The sequence below is a fragment of the Phaseolus vulgaris genome, chromosome 9 (genome assembly GCF_000499845.2).
Source record: "Phaseolus vulgaris cultivar G19833 chromosome 9, P. vulgaris v2.0, whole genome shotgun sequence".
Classification (NCBI taxonomy): Eukaryota; Viridiplantae; Streptophyta; class Magnoliopsida; order Fabales; family Fabaceae; genus Phaseolus; species Phaseolus vulgaris.
In genome coordinates, this window is record NC_023751.2 from 7,115,773 (window position 1) to 7,132,734 (window position 16,962).

At 35.4% G+C, this 16,962-nt stretch overlaps 2 protein-coding genes across 2 annotated transcripts; one reads left to right on the forward strand and one right to left on the reverse strand.

Annotated features, from left to right (window-relative positions):
- The first annotated feature begins 3,530 nt into the window (after positions 1–3,530).
- LOC137822881 (transcription factor MYB93) lies at positions 3,531–5,080 on the forward strand. The gene is made up of 3 exons (XM_068627895.1): positions 3,531–3,747; positions 3,863–3,992; positions 4,135–5,080. Exons 1-3 carry the CDS (start codon positions 3,615–3,617, stop codon positions 4,877–4,879), a joined length of 1,008 nt encoding a protein of 335 aa, XP_068483996.1. The 5' UTR covers positions 3,531–3,614; the 3' UTR covers positions 4,880–5,080.
- A 6,899-nt stretch (positions 5,081–11,979) lies between these two features.
- LOC137822176 (uncharacterized) lies at positions 11,980–13,293 on the reverse strand. The gene has a single exon (XM_068627078.1). The coding sequence runs from the start codon at positions 13,291–13,293 to the stop codon at positions 11,980–11,982; it is 1,314 nt and encodes a 437-aa protein (XP_068483179.1).
- Positions 13,294–16,962: the final 3,669 nt, after the last annotated feature.

Consider the following 16,962-nt stretch of genomic DNA (forward strand, 5'->3'; position numbering starts at 1 on the left):
GTGACCTTTTTGGTGGGTTGATGTAACTGTGTTTGTTGGGTTCTTATATTTTGTACTGGGATTGTGTATTGTTTTTTTTTTTTTTTTGGATCGGCAATAACAAATAAATAAATTTTGAACCACTTCAGGGGTGGTTCAACCCTTATACAAGACTGTCATAATGTACTGACCAACCCTCGCCCTTACTTAACCTAGAAAGAGAAAAAAAAAAACTTCAAGAAACTAACCTCAAGCACTCCAAAGGTTCCAAACACCAATCAGAAAAGGAGAAAGAAGCTAACCTGGAATTTGTAGAGACCCAGGACCAAACCTTTACTTGTACCAGCGCAAAAACTTCAGACACATCGACCACTCCTCCTTTGAAAATTATTGTGTTCCTATGACTCCAAATTTCACTAACCACCCCTATCCAAATTGTGTTCCAAACAGAAGAACCCGTCTTAGAAGGAAGAATCAACCTGAACTGATCGAAGTTAAACCTTGGCTCAATATGAGCCACAAACAGAGCCCCAAGCCACCTGTAACACAAACACCAAACACGCCAAGCAAAAGTACAGCCAAAGAACAAGTGGCTGCACGACTCTTCCTCCTTCCCGCACAGAACGCACCTCAAGCTTTCTAACTGCACCCCTCTTCTGCTAAGATTAACCCTAGTGGCAAGCTTGTTTTCCAACACCCTCCAAGCCAAAAGAGCTGCAGAAGGCACAGCCTTACTCCTCCAAAGTTTACGAAAAACCGGCACAGAGTCCGCCTGAGTCTCCTTCCTGATGAATTTGTAAGCAGAACTTACTGAAAAAGATTGTGGAGCCCCAGCCTTCCAGACCCAACTATCAGCCTCTCCTGGGACCACCCCGACCCCAACCAGAAGCTGACCCAGCTGCTCCTCCATCTGACTCTCCCACTCAAAGAAAGACCTTCTCCAAGCTAGTTTCCAAACCCATCTCCCGTTAGACCAATTCCCACACTCCAACAGTTTTGCCTCTTTGTTAGAACTAATAGAGAACAATCTTGGAAAAACATTTTTCAACGCCTCGCCTTTCAACCATCTGTCCTTCCAGAAATAAATATCCTTTCCCACGCCTACTTTCCAGTCAAAACTGTCTTCGAAACTTCTCCCCCACCCCTCCGCAGACCACACTTCCTTCAAGTCTTTCCACCAAAGAGAGCAACTCCTAATTGTACCCTCCGCTCCTAGAGATCTCCACCCACCGTACTTAGATAAAAGGACTTCCTTCCAAAGACCGACCTCAACCGAACCCAACCTCCATATCCACTTCCCCAACAAAGCCAGGTTAAACAGCTTTGGATCTATGATTCCGAGACCCCCAAACTCACGAGGCTTGCACGCCAAGTTCCATGATACCCAAGCTATCTTCCTTCCGTCTGCACCCCAACCCCAAAGAAAATCCCTTTGTAACCTGATCAACTTCCGTGCCACCCCAGCAGGCAATTTGAATAACGACATAAAGAATAGTGGGATGGAAGAAAGCACTGACCTAATCAGACAAATCCTCCCAGCCATCGACAAACTTCTTCCCTTCCACCTGCTTAATCTTGCCTGCACTTTCTCAAGCACCCCGTTCCAGAACGCACCGCGTTTATGACTCCCTCTAACTGGCATTCCTAGGTAAATGAAAGGGGATACCATCGTATCGCAATTAAGAATCGCTGCGAAACTCTGAAGTGTGACCTGGTCCATCCCCGTTCCTCCGATCCTGCTTTTCGCAAAATTAACCCTTAACCCCGAAGCGAGCTCAAAGCATTGCAGAATCGCCTTTAGGTTGAAAATGCTTTTGGTATTCGCTTCGCTGAAGAACAAAGTGTCATCCGCATATTGCAGCATATTCACCTTTACTTTATCCTTTCCAACCTCCAAACTATCAATCAACTTCTTTTCTTCTGCCTCCCTAGTCACCCCAGCTAACCCTTCCGCCACAATGAGAAAGAGAAAAGGGGCAAGCGGGTCGCCCTGACGAAGGCCCTTTCTGGGAAGGAACTCCCTAGTTGGACTTCCGTTCACCAAAACTGACACCGAAGCAGACTCCAAACATCCCTTTATCCACCGAATCCACCGGTCGCAGAGGGATTGTGTATTGTTGGATCAGTAGTTGGTAGGGTACTAGAATACTTGTATTTGGGGTTTTGTATAAGGGTTGAGACACCCCTAAAATGTGTCTTTTTATTTTATTTATTCTTTGTTAATAAAAAAAAAATGCTGACACATAGAGCTGAATAATAGGAGAAAAACTTATACACGATTTTATATGAATATAGAAGATTGTTTATTAGTTAATTAATAAAGTACATAACTTCAAAAATTAAGAGTAACTTTGTACGAGTATTTGGATATGTATATAAGTTGAAAACATATTTTATTGTGAAAAAGAAAATTATAAATGTAAATCATTTTTATTTAAACTATACACTAATATTAAGAAAAAGAAAAGCACAACTGCTGGGATTCAATCTTCAATCTAAATAAAACTGATCTTCATCAGTTATGTAAAATAAGATAAGTTTTTAATGTCTACGTATAGAACTAGTCATAGACATATATATTATGTAGAGTATACACAATTGGATTTATTGTAATATATATTATTCGGAGATTGTTTTTCATGGTACTGTTGTTGAGTAGATGATTTGTTTAAGGGGGCATGAAATCCAAGAAGAGAGGACGTGAGTCTTTGGGTGCCATGCAAACGATGACGAAAGAGGGAAACAGCCTCCTCTTTGCGTGCATGGGAGGGGTTCCTCCGACAAGCACTCATTCGCCACGTGTTACGTAATCTAATTTGGAACTTCATCTTTTTAAGGACACTTTAGTGCCACATTAATAATCAGTTAATTCAAACTACAAAAAGTTTACTCCATAATTACCAAATTCTCCTCATTGCTTCGTTTGAATATCATATTTTATTCATTTTCCAAATTTATTCTAATGGAACCGTGCTGAAGGAAACATGTATCTGATTAACAAGAAAGAAAATATTTTTTACTCCATAGCGTCTGAAGAAATTGATTGAATTCTTGAGCATGTCTAAAATAACCTCAATCATTTGCCATGCACGTATGCGTAAAAAACTAAATAAAAATTACTTGTAAAATGAAGTTTGCAAATAGTATAGTTTTACTGATAAATAATATCATTGGATTAGTTAATAGTTCATTTAATTAAGTAAAATACAAAAAAATACCATCACTTAGAAAGAGTGATTATATATAAGAGAAAATATTATATACTAAGAGTGCATATAGTTTTTATACGATTACTTAATCACCTTATATTATATCATAAATTTCTTAAATATTATAGTATCTATTTTAAAAGTGTTAATCTAGTTTTTGATTGATTACCAATATAAGGGCAAATTTGTCAATGCATGAGACATTTTGTTGTTTACACATTAACGAGATGGAAGTGTCAAATCTTTCATCGGCCTAATAAAGATTGTGAAATGTTATTTAATATTACAGATAATTAAGGAGGAGAAGAAAGTAATAAGAATATAATGGTTATATAAATAGTATGCAGCAGTCCCAGTTTAATTTGGTGGTAAAGAGGAGTAAAGGATAATCATAGTTTTTGGTCAATCCAGAGTATAGCACACAATATGGGAAGATCTCCATGCTGCGATGAGAATGGCCTTAAGAAAGGTCCCTGGACTCCCGAAGAAGATCAAAAGCTGGTTCAGCACATTGAGAAACATGGCCATGGAAGTTGGAGAGCTCTCCCTAAGCTAGCCGGTGTGTAAATTTCTAGCTTGATATTAATTATGGCTGAAACTATATACCTAGTTCTGTTCTCTCTTTTTAATGTTATAGATTCCTCATTCATTTTTGTTTCTTGCAATTATGGCAGGTCTCAACAGATGTGGAAAAAGTTGTAGGCTAAGGTGGACTAACTATTTAAGGCCTGATATCAAGAGGGGCAAATTTTCTCAAGAAGAGGAGCAAACAATTCTGCATCTCCATTCTATCCTTGGAAACAAGTACTTTCCTTGCCACAGTTCTTTTTTCTAGTTTTCCACGCAAATTTAACCTATTCAAGCCTAATCTCCTCGTTATTTGCGCTGTTATGACTTCCTTCTTTTGTTTTTTGGATTCATAATGTTTTTTTATTTTGTTTTTTAGATGGTCAGCAATTGCGACCCACCTTCCTGGAAGGACGGATAATGAGATCAAGAATTTCTGGAATACTCATTTAAAGAAAAAGTTGATTCAGATGGGTTTTGATCCAATGACTCACCAACCTAGAACTGACCTTGTTTCCAGCTTGCCATATCTGCTAGCTTTGGCCAACATGACAGACCTTGTGGATCATCAATCATTGGATGAACATGCTATGATGTTGCAAGCAGAGGCAGTCCAGCTGGCAAAGCTTCAATACCTTCATCATCTAATCCAATCCTCAAACTCCTTAAGCTCCAACTACTATGACCAAAATGCCACCACAAACAACATGAACAACATGGAACCTTTCACTTTGTTAAACTCAGTCTCCAATGTGAAAGAGAATACAGTCATATCGCAACCGGATGCTCCTGCCTCATTTTCTCATGGCATTGCTAGTTCTCAACCACTCCACCACCAAAACGTGCTACCTCACCTTTTAGACCCACAAGTCTCTTTCAGTTCTCAATCATGTTTGAATAGTGAGATGAGTCAAGGTACTGACTTTGCAATGATAAGTCAAGGGGATCACACGGTTGATCATCACTCTTCATGGATTATTCCATCTATTCCTCCGAATGCAATAGGTACATCAGCTAGCAATCCAGGAGATGCCAGCAGCAGCACTTCTAGCTATGGAGGAGGACCCCCATCTTATTGGCCTGAACTATTTTTTGAGGACCCCATCATGCCTGAGCTATCTTAGTATTTAATTTGCACCAGGTTCAAGTATTGTGTTTTACGCCGTGTTTGCTTCTTGTAACTTAATTAGACCATATATATACATATACATATGTATGCCCATTTACATACATTCGTATTTATATATGAATACATGTTTTGTACATAACCCCGGGACAGTTTCATCGAACTAGTTTGATTGTCGGTATGACAGTATCGTTTTCAACAGTTATGTTTTCTTTGCTCAAACAAAATTTGGCTTTTACTGTTGTTTCTTTATTTTTTGTTTCATTTGTTAGTTTATTGTATATCGAACTTCTTGGTTTATGTTATGTATATTTTTTTCTTCGAGAAAATGGGGTAGGAAGAACATGAAAGGCGAACATCTTGAGTTAACAATAAGTTACTTGCAGAAAAGAACCATGAATTTGGTTTATGATTTATGTATACCTATACACTGATTAATTTCTTCTCAACTTTATCACTATACCAAGGCTCCAGGCCTAGAGCAAAAGCTAATTATTTTCCTACTAAATTATAAACATGTTACGAATTGTTTTCTCCAACTTACGGACATAAATTCAAGAATGTACTCAGACCATAATACACAAAACCGGACTTATCAGGGTTGAATCTCTTGGAAATCAGTAAAAGATGTGCATATTACTATTATTCATAAAAACCAATTTTTAGATACCAAAATAATTAGTTGCAATAGTACTAAATTAGAGAACATTTTAGAAACTAAAACAAAAACTGGTTTCTAAGTTATTTTATATTATTATTAAATAATTTTTAAATTAGTATTTAATTAGCAACCAAGGTTTTAGAGACCAAATTTAAAAACTAAATAATTGGTAGTTAAAACTTGGTTGCTAATTAGATACCAATTTAGAAATTATTTAACAATAATAGAAACTAATTTAGAAACCAATTTTTGTTTTAGTTTATAAAATGGTCTCTAATTTAATTATTATTGTAACTAATTATTTTGATCTCTAAAAATTAATTTCTATTTAATGATTTTATAAATATGTTCTATTATGAGATAATTCAAGACAGATAGTCCCCATCTAATTTGTTGGCTCATTTTTAATTTATTTCAGTTGTTCTCCTTATGTAGAAAGGTACAGTAGCATTACGAATGGGATTTTATAGAAAGACATTCCTCAGTAAGTTTTTGTAAAATGTTTTTCTATTCGAGGTCTCATAAAATGGCATTCCCATTGCTTTGTAAAATGTGTTGATCCTAAAGAGTACGAGAAAACAAAAAACCTTGAGCAGATCTACAACAATGATCTAAACACTGAAATATTATTTTGTGAGCACTACTATAACTTTCCACAGAGCAAGTGGGAGGAGGTTTTATTTGAGAAGAAATTTAAACATTAATCAGTAAATTAATAATGGCTTATCTAAGACACATTAGAAAGTGTTTGAAATATGCAGCAAATCCTAAACCATCATAAAAGGAAATGGCTGCTTATAAGTTAAAACAAGTCGTCTATTTCCATCGTGAGTAGTTAGATTTGATTCCTTTTCCATTAAGAAGTTGACTGCTAAGCCTTGAGGAACAGAAATAAAAAATATAGCTAAGAGTACAAAGTCTTCGCAATGAAACTAATGTCTAACACATGTCAATGCACCACTAGTGGCCCTGTGATTAATCTAATCGTACCTTTTTGGAGTATGCCTTGTCAAAGGCACTCGAATAATTCGATTGGTTGAGGTCAAGTTTGGCATGATTGTCAAAGTAACAACGAAAATCACAATGTGGTTAGGTTTGTTCTCCTCCATACTCTCCTAATTTTTAAGTGTAAGGAAAATTTTCACCACCTAATCCTACCCCATGCGTTGTGTGCCACTTAAAGATTCTTATGTCATTGCAATTATGTTAGTTTAAATAAGATTTTTAACGTCTAAACTAAGCATGCTAGACCCCTGCTGCTGTTTGATTGATGGGGATAATGCATATACAAACATAGGCAATTATTGCATAATAAAATAGTGGTAACGCCTTGGAAGCTATGTCTGTCTTGCGAGTGGCAACATCAATGAAGAAAATGATGTAAAGAAGGTAGTTAGAACAATCATATTCATATATAAGCACACTAATTCTCGTAGTTATGTATTAGTATACATTCATACCGACATATATACAGGTGTGTTTTTTAGTCATTGGTCTTCATAGGAATTTGTCATGGAAATTTCTGAATTGTTTCTCTTGTAAGTGAATAAGAAATACCTTAGTTCGAAGACTTCTTCTGGATTAGAATATACACACACAAAAATATGTTGGTAACGTTTAATTTTCTTTTTAAAAAATGAAATCAATTTTTTAAATTACTTTTCACTCTTTTTTATCAGACAAAATAAATAAATAAATAAAAATATTTAAGATACCTCAACTTTTATAAAAAAAATATACTCACAATAAAATCAGAATATCCTAATTAGAACTCTTTCAACAGTGATAATAAAAATTACTCTTCACATAATTGATTGACTAATGACATGATTTTTTATTAATTACTCACTAAATAAAGTCTGCTTCAAAACAACTCAGTGCCATTTTGTTTTGTTACATAGGGTTGAAATAACCCGTTATTTTCATTTATTATATATATATTTTTTATTATCGATAAAAAAAATTAAATCTCAAAACATAATATACAAATATTGAACATATATCTTTGAATAGTGCACAGGTAATTTCATATAGGGGAATGTAATAATCTCTACCTTCGTGTTTTCTCTTTTATCTAAATTAATTAGCTTTCATTTTATCTAAAGATTGGGAGTTCTCTTTCCTATATTAAAAAAAACAAAATAAAAATAATATAAATCAAGAACAATTAGGCAACTTACCAAAAAAAACATGCTAAATCTTCCATAAAATATGAAAAGAAGGAATTAGAAATTTAGATGACCCAGCCACTCAAAGTCTAATGTTATATACCTATTTCATCTTTTTGAAGAGTACTATTAGGTTGTTTTGAAGGAATCAAGAAATATAATATTATTTATAAGATTTTCTAATTTATTCTTTCAATTATAAAAATTAGTTAAAAATTAGCTGAAAGGTAAAAGTATAAAATTATGTTCAAGGTTTTTCGCTGATAATAAAAAGAGTCATATGTTCAAGTTTGAGAATAACAGTTAAAGAGAAATAAAAATCTTTAAAACATGCTACACTAAAAAAGGAGTATTTAATAAAGATTTTGATGCCTTCTGGTGCTTACTAGATCCTAATTAAGTTGAAAATGATGGTGAGCAAAGTCTTAGGTAGAAGCAGGGAAGATTAAACAATTCATCTAAATAGTTTAAACGGGTACCTACTACCCATGGGTGCAGGGTTTTTCCAGCCCAATTTTAACAAGTACAAAGGTATTATATTACCCTTTCATCTATATATATCAAATAAGTAGAATGGGGTGTTGGAAAGAAAAAAATTTGGAAGAAAGATTTTATGCATTAATGCAGAAAAAAAAGTAAACTATCAAACTTTATTGCCAAATAATAATGAATTAAATAAAAACATTATTTATGGATATCTCAACTTTTTATAAAAAAATTATTTAATATAGTCATGCATTATACATGTTAAAGAAAAGGATGTTAGGTCAAAAGTTGTTTTGTTTTTTAAACTAAACTCTAAACCCTAAACTTTATTGTCAAATGTGTTATGTTTGAAATGAGTTATGTGGTTAAGTTATTCATATATTTTTATATAAAAGTTGAATTACTTCTAAAATATTCTTGTGTATGTATATTCTTAAAATCTTTTTAACTTTAATTCAGAAACGCGTCATTTACGTTTTGATACTCTCATTTTTCTCGCGCTTCGTTTTTCTTATGTGTTTTCTCCATTAACTGTGTTTCCTCTTTTCTTCCTCTCTTCTTTGCATTGTCTTCCTGTAATCGGTAAGCATTGTCTTCCTGTAATCGGTAAGCATTGTCTTCCTCTTTTCTTCTTCACCATTGATTTTTGTATGTTTTGCGTTTCTCTTATATTTTGTTTTATGTCATTGCTAAGGTCATGCTTGAGAAAGTTTTTGTTTGCGCTTACTGTTGTGCCTTCCTCGCCGATGTTGCCACCTTGTTCCGTCATATATTTGCGATGCATAGGAGAATTTTTATTTGCGTTTTCTGGACTTCCATTGGGATGAAATACGAAGATGTATAATATGGATGCACTAAGAGATCAAAAGAAATGCTAAAATAATAACCATGTTCTTCGAAAAAGATCAAAGTTTGAGAACATTGATTAGAAACTCAATCAACAACGAAAAAGAAACGAAACTCTAAACGTCTCTCGTAAATATGATTTATAAATGCGGCTATGTAAATAGTCACATTTATAAATCGAATTTACAAATGCGGCTATATATATAGCCGCCTTCTTATCTTTTCCATTTATAAATGCATGCTCATCAAATGCGATTATATAGCCTCCCTTATAAATGTAAAATAGCCGCATTCGTTTTGTTTTTTTTTTTGCACCAGTGTATAAATAAAAATTGGATCCTTTTCTGCACTACTCGTTTATGTTACAACCAAAAATAAGAAAACTTTGTTTTGATTAAGAATGACTAAATGGGTTGAGTTTCCGCTGATCCACCATTGTTTAGGTAGGGTGGGTTAACTTTTTGAATCCATCAATCCGTATTGGCCCAGCTTACCTTTTTTTTTTTTTTGATCGGCAATAACAAATAAATAAATTTGAACCACTTCAGGGGTGGTTCAACCCTTATACAAATTGCTCACCACCAAATACAACAGCAGACCGTCAAAACAAACAAACCAACGCCTTGCCCTTACTTAACCTAGAAAGAGAAAAAACTTCAAGAAACTAACCTCAAGCACTCCAATGGTTCCAAACACCAATCAAAGAAGGAGAAAGAAACTAACCTGAAATTTGTAAAGACCCAGGACCAAACCTTTACTTGTATCAGCGCAAAAACTTCAGACGCATCAACCACTCCTCTTTTGAAAATTATTGTGTTCCTGTGACTCCAAATTTCACTAACCACCCCTATCCAAATTGTGTTCCAAACAAAAGAACCCGTCTTAGAAGGAAGAATCAACCTGAACTGATCGAAGTTAAACCTTGGCTCATTATGAGCCACAAACAGAACTCCAAGCCACCTGTAGCATAAACACCAAACACACCAAGCGAAAGTACAACCAAAGAACAAATGACTACACGACTCTTCCTCCTTCCCGCACAGAACACACCTCAAGCTTTCTAACTGCACCCCTCTTCTACTAAGATTAACCCTAGTAGCAAGCTTGTTTTCCAACACCCTCCAAGCCAAAAGCGCCGCAGAAGGCACAACCTTACTCCTCCATATCTTACTAAAAACCGACAAAGAATTCGCCTCATTATCCTTCCTGATAAGTTTGTAAGCTGAACTTACTGTAAAAGATTGTAGATCCCCAACCTTCCAAACCCAACTATCAGCCTCTCCTGGGGCCACCCCAACCCCAACCAGGAGCTGACCCAACTGCTCCGCCATCGGATTCTCCCACTCAAAGAAAGACCTTCTCCAAGCTAGTTTCCAAACCCATCTTCCATTAGACCAATACCCACACTCCAACAATTTTGCGTCATTGTTAGAGCTAATAGAGAACAATCTTGGGAATACATTTTTCAACGCCTCGCCCTTCAACCATCTATCCTTCCAGAAATAATTATCCTTCCCATCACCTACTTTCCACTCAAAATTGTCTTCAAAACTTCTCCCCCACCCCTCCGTCGACCACACTTCCTTCAAATCTTTCCACCAAAGAGAGCAACTCCTATCTTTACCCTCCACTCCCAGAGATCTCCACCCACCATACTTAGACAAAAGAACTTCCTTCCAAAGACCGACCTCAACCGAACCCAACCTCCAAATCCACTTCCCCAGCAAAGCCAAGTTAAACAGCTTTGGGTCTATGATTCTTAGACCCCCAAACTCACGAGGCTAACACGCTAAGTTCCATGAAACCCAAGCAATCTTCCTTCCGTCTGCACCCCAACCCCATAGAAAATCCCTTTGTAGCCTGATCAACTTCCGTGCCACCCCAGCAGGCAATTTGAATAGCGACATAAAGAATAATGGGATGGAAGAAAGCACTGACCTTATCAGACAAATCTTCCCAGCCATCGACAAACTTCTTCCCTTCCACCTGCTTAATCTCTCCTGCACTTTCTCTAGCACCCCGTTCCAAAACGCGCCGCGTTTATGACTCCCTCCAACTGGCATTCCCAGGTAAATGAAAGGAGATACCATCGTATCGCAATTAAGAATCGCTGCGAAACGCTGAAGTGTGACCTGGTCCATCCCCGTCCCTCCGATCCTGCTTTTCGCAAAATTAACCCTTAACCCCAAAGCGAGCTCAAAACATTGCAGGATCGCCTTTAAGTTGAAAACGCTTTTGGTATTCGCTTCACAGAAGAACAAGGTGTCATCCGCATATTGTAACATATTTACCTTTACTTTATCCTTTCCAACCTCCAAACTGTCAATCAACTTCTTTTCTTCTGCCACCCTTGTCACCCCAGCTAACCCTTCCGCCACAATGAGAAAGAGAAAAGGGCAAGCGGGTCACCCTGTCGAAGACCCTTTTTGGGAAAGAACTCCCTAGTTGAACTTCCATTCACCAAGACAGACACCGAAGCTGACTCCAAGCATCCCTTTATCCACCGAATCCACCGGTCGCAGAAAACCAACCTCCTTAGCATATAGTAAATAAAGTCCCATTTCACCGAATCATAAGCCTTCTCATAGTCGACTTTAAAAAAGATACAGCGCTTTCTCTTCCTCTTGTACTCCTCTAACACCTCATTTGCAATGAGCACGCTATCCAATAGACCTCTCCCTTCAATAAACGCTGACTGTCTTATATCAATAATTTTTCCAATCACCTTTTTCAGACGCAAGGAGAGTACCTTAGAGATGATTTTGTACAAGCAACCTACTAGAGAAATAGGTCTAAACTCCCCCAGCTGTTGAGGGTTTTCAACTTTTGGTATCAAACAGAGAAATGACGCATTTGAACCTCTTGGCCAACAACCAAACCCAGCAAAGTCTTTTACTGCTGACATCACATCCTTCTTTAAAATTTCCCAACAGGATTTTATAAAGCCAAAGTTGAACCCGTCAGGGTCAGGACTTTTTGAACTATCACACCCCAGATCGCTGCCCTGACTTCTTCTTCAGAAAAATCACTGACTAACGAAACGTTGTCAGCTTCCGAGATAGAATTGAATCTAACCTTGTCAAGTCTGACCTGACACAAATCGTTCCTGGCGAACCTTTCTTCAAAGAACTCACACACCTTATTTTTTACATCCTCCTTACTATCGCACCATTTGTTATTATCAAAGACTCCGTGTAAAGGATTCCTTGCCCTCCTCCATTTTACCGCAGAATGAAAGAACTTTGTATTAAGATCCCCCTGCTTTATCCAACTCTGTCTTGCTTTCTGAAAAAGAATCGCCTCTTGTTTAGCTTTAGCCTCGGTAAGTTTAGCAAAGAGAGACTTTCTTTCATCCCTTTCTGACTCTACTAACCCATCTTCCTCATCACGAGTGTCCAGTTCCTCTAACCTTTTTTGGAATTCCTTACTAGCCTGATTCACGTCTCTGAAGACTTCCCTATTCCACACCTTTAAGTCAGCTTTTAACTTTTTCAGCTTTTCTTTAAACACAAAAATTCCCCCTTCTGTCACCTTGTAAGAAGACCAACACGAGCACACGAAATCCTTGAACCTGCTATCTTTCAACCACACATCCAAACATCTAAAAGGTTTCGGGCCCCAGTCAACAGAAACTTCTTTCAAAATAATTGCACAATGGTCCGATATTGACCTGTTTAAGACGTATTGTTGGTTGTTTGGCCAGTACTCCAACCACTCCTTAGATACCAACACCCTGTCAATTCTGCTTTTAACCAAACCATTGGGCTTGAACCAAGTAAACTTCCTGCCCACCAACGGAATATCTGCCAACTCTGAACTTTCAATGAAATCATTGAAAGCCTTTATTTCTCTAGAATAATCAGTAATCACAACCACACTCTTCCTTTCCTCTTGTCTTCTTACAGAGTTAAAGTCTCCAATGATACACCAAGCCTTTGATAATTGACCCTGTCTGAAACCGCTGATCTTGTTCCACATCTCTTTCTTCTCCCGCAAAGAGCCTGAACAGTAAATATTCACAATAGTAACGTGAGTTCCAATGCCCCTCTTCCACACCCCTTCTAACACAGAAAAATTCCTACCATTTACAAAACTGGACAACTGAAACACCCTGTTGCTCCACATCGTGATTACTCCGCCTGCGCTGTTAACAACTTTGTTTTCCACCCAATCCACTTCGTTGGTTCCCCAAAGCAGACACACCTTTTCCCTACTGAAATCTGAACACTTCGTCTCCTGTAAACACACCATGTCCACCTGCTCTCTGCTGATCAAATCCCTAACATAATTCCTTTTATTTACCCCGCCTACCCCTCTAATATTCAGACTAAGAATCTTCATTGACAAACTTGCTCCTTTCTTTCCACATTTTTCTCGTAGTCACACCACCTTGATTAGATAACGAATAAAGACCATTTAAGACTACTTCTTCTCGACCAGAAAACAAAAAACCTGTTTCTTTCCCTACTCCCCAGACACTTGCAGCAACATTCTTGTCAGTCTTCACCCAAAAAATCCTGTTACAGTTCTCAATTGCGCTGTCAGAAGGGATTAAAGAATTCGACGAACTACCAGTTTGGTGAACCAAAAACACTTTATCCACTATGGGATGTTCACCTCCGACTTCCCCAACCAAACCCGACAACCTACCCTTCGAAGAGACAATATTACCCCCGCCTTCCAAAACATCTTCCGCACCCGTCCCCAACCCCGCTGACAACCTTCCCATAGAAACGTTTCTCCCACTCTCCTTCGTAGTTGGACTTTCAGGTCTTTTCACTTCCTCCTCTTTTTCTAACTTATCAAAATCTGCATGCCCGTTTCCAGTAAAGCTGTGGGAAGTTAATAACTTTGGATGATCTTTTAATCTCGACCACCCGACAGCTCCTTCTCCCTCCACCCTGGCCCCAGACTGTTCCACTTCTTCCAATAAAGGTCTTGTCCCTAAAGAATCTTCTATCCTACTCACAAAACGCAACTGTTCCAAATCGAACTCACCTACCACGTTCTCAAAACCAGCATCCTGGACGCACTTACTCTTTAAATCCCTTCTAGACTCCGAAGTTTTCGAAAATGTAGCTTGATCATTAAATTCGCAAACCACTTCTTTCCCACTCACTGCTCCTCTTTCCAAACGTCCAATAAGAGGTGCGCATTCCTGTGCCTTAGAGTGGGACCCACGATCAACATGCAACTCTCCTTGCACGTCTTCTACGCATAAAGACACTCCTAACCTTTCAGATACACACCCTATTAAATGGCTCTTGCTGCACTTATCCACGCCTTCTCCAACAACTCTCCTTGCCTTTTCGTCTTCTGCCTTGGTCTCATTGGTAGCCACTACAACATTGAAAGTTGATTCCACATTCTCTTTCATATAAGAGCTAGAAAAACCGTGCCCAATCAATGATGCCACTTTCTCTTTCTTAGAAGAGCAAAGAGAACCGTGCGCATTCAATGCCTCACTTAAAAGTGCTTGAGCAACTACCCCATGCAGCTCACGCTCCTTACCAAGAAAATCTGAATCCAACTTACCCTGAACCGTCTCTTCATGCCCCAATCTTCCTCCTCCGACGGCGCCCCCTTCACCTTCTCCGGCCTCACCAAAATCCGACCCCACTAAATCGCACAAGCTAGCCCCTAAGCTTCCTTCATCTGAGCTTGCTTCAGTGTCTACCTCTGATCCACCGTCGTTCCATTTGCCAATCTAACTCCCAAGTCTGGCTTGTAAGCCCACCCTTCTTTACTTTTTAAAGAGAAATCTCATGTTTTTTTGAATTAAATTGATGATTGTCAATGTTCTATATAGAACTTTATTTACATTAATTTTTTTATACATCATTTTATTCATTGAATTATTGTTGATATTTACTTTATTTTGTTAGACATTAAACATTTTTCTATTATAATATTAAAGTTTGATTCAATTTTATTTTTTTTCTTATATTTTTGTTGTCCAACAAGTGATATCAATGACTACAATAAAGTAAATAAATAAATAAAAAGTAAATAAAAAAGTAGCGAACCAGCCTATCAATCCACCCTCTAACAAGGCGGGTTACTAATTTAAGTCCATATAACATTGACGGACCTATGATGAATTGGGTCAAAACAGATTGAACTGATACACACCCCTAATTTGATATATTATAACTAATGATTTAAAATATTATATATTCTCCCTTTAATATTATAGGATTTTTACATTAAGATTAAGATGCATTACATGCAATATGATGAAGAGTGTTTAAGATTGATTATGATATGACATAAAAAGTAATTATACTAACATTTTTTTTTAATAATATCTATATTGATTAATTGTTATCTATTTTAATGAATTTATTTTTGTTTACAAGATACTTAACAAGATGGAAAAATAAAACTTACACAATTATAGAAAAACTAAATGATGAGAATGCTATAATTTTTAAAATATTTAATTCTATTTAAAATTACTATATAAAAAATGTGCTTGATATTTATTTAAACGTTTAGCAATGATACCTTGATACCATTAATTTGACATTTAAATAAATTGTTATTTTATTATGAATAGAATATTTTATTCTAAAAAACAATATAAAATATTGTTTTTTATTATTTTTTGAATCCATAAAACTTTATTTATAAATAAAAGTAAACTCACTACACTTTAAATGTCTGACATTTTGTTTCAAATTATTAATTTTAAATATTTTAATTTGATTGTTACAGTTGTACAATATTATAACTTAAATAATAAACAATATTCAAAACACATGTGAAGTATTGAATTTATTTATTTTTAATTACTGAGAAAAATATGAAACATTGAGTATGGTTGAAATTCTTGTAATAGATTTTGATACAGTAATTTTAAATATTTTATTTGTATTGATTAAATTGAGATTGCATGTAATTTTATATTTTTTTACACGAAATATTTAAATAAATTTAGTGTTTAAATTTAGGATTTTGGATTTAAGTTTATTTTTATATATACTTTATATTTCAAAAATATTGTTTAAAAGTATTATCGAGTAGCTATCCACCCAACTCACTGTCACCATATGTAAGTTTTGTGAACCAATCAATATAAAAATGTGTACTCTATAACCAACAAAAGAACAGTAGCAGTGCTAGAAATAGTATTTACATTTTATTATGTATTTCGATAAGTTTTAGGTTAAATAATATTTAGTTCTTTTACATTTTGAAATTCAATTTATTCTTTTTAAAGCTTTCAATTTATTCTAATTTTTTTTAAAGTAATAAATAGTCTCTTTTATTAAAATCTATTATTTGCATAAATTAACATATCTCATTTCTTGTTAGTATAGTTCATATGGATAATTTAATCTCCTATACAGACCATCAAAAACTTAATTGAATAATTAAAATAATAAAATTTTATTGATTAGAAATTAGATTAAAGTTTAGTTTTTGGTTATAAACATATTCCATTCTAAAGCAAACCTTCTATTTACTTATTAAGGGTTAATTTCGAAAAAATTATCTAGACGTTATAAGGAATAAAATAAGAAAAAAATAAAAACAGTTTTTCTATAAAATTAAATTATTTTATACAAAAATTAAATTATAAAAGTTATTTTGTAATAACTTCTACAAAATCTAAATTTTAATTTATGCATAAATTAATTATAATTTATAAGGAAATCAAATTTATATTTTTAATTTATTTTTTAACATATAAATACTTACAAGTTCTTATGTATAAGTTTCTAAACAGATCCTAAATCACTGTATGAACTTTAAACTCGTATTTCTATTTATAAACATAAATTTATGAAACTACTATATGCCAATTTCTTTTCTTTTAAACTTCATTATCATCAATCGTGTTTAATATGATCATGATAGTTTTATTTCAAAAAAAAAAAAATGGAGTTTATTTGGACTAATATTTATTATTTAAAT

Coding starts and splice junctions, on each gene's coding strand:
- LOC137822881 (XM_068627895.1), top strand. CDS start 3,615: ATGGGAAGATCTCCATGCTGCGATGAGAATGGCCTTAAGAAAGGTCCC. Junction 3,748..3,862: donor AGCTCTCCCTAAGCTAGCCG/GTGTGTAAATTT, acceptor CAATTATGGCAG/GTCTCAACAGATGTGGAAAA. Junction 3,993..4,134: donor CATTCTATCCTTGGAAACAA/GTACTTTCCTTG, acceptor TTTGTTTTTTAG/ATGGTCAGCAATTGCGACCC.
- LOC137822176 (XM_068627078.1), bottom strand. CDS start 13,293: ATGGTGTGTTTACAGGAGACGAAGTGTTCAGATTTCAGTAGGGAAAAG.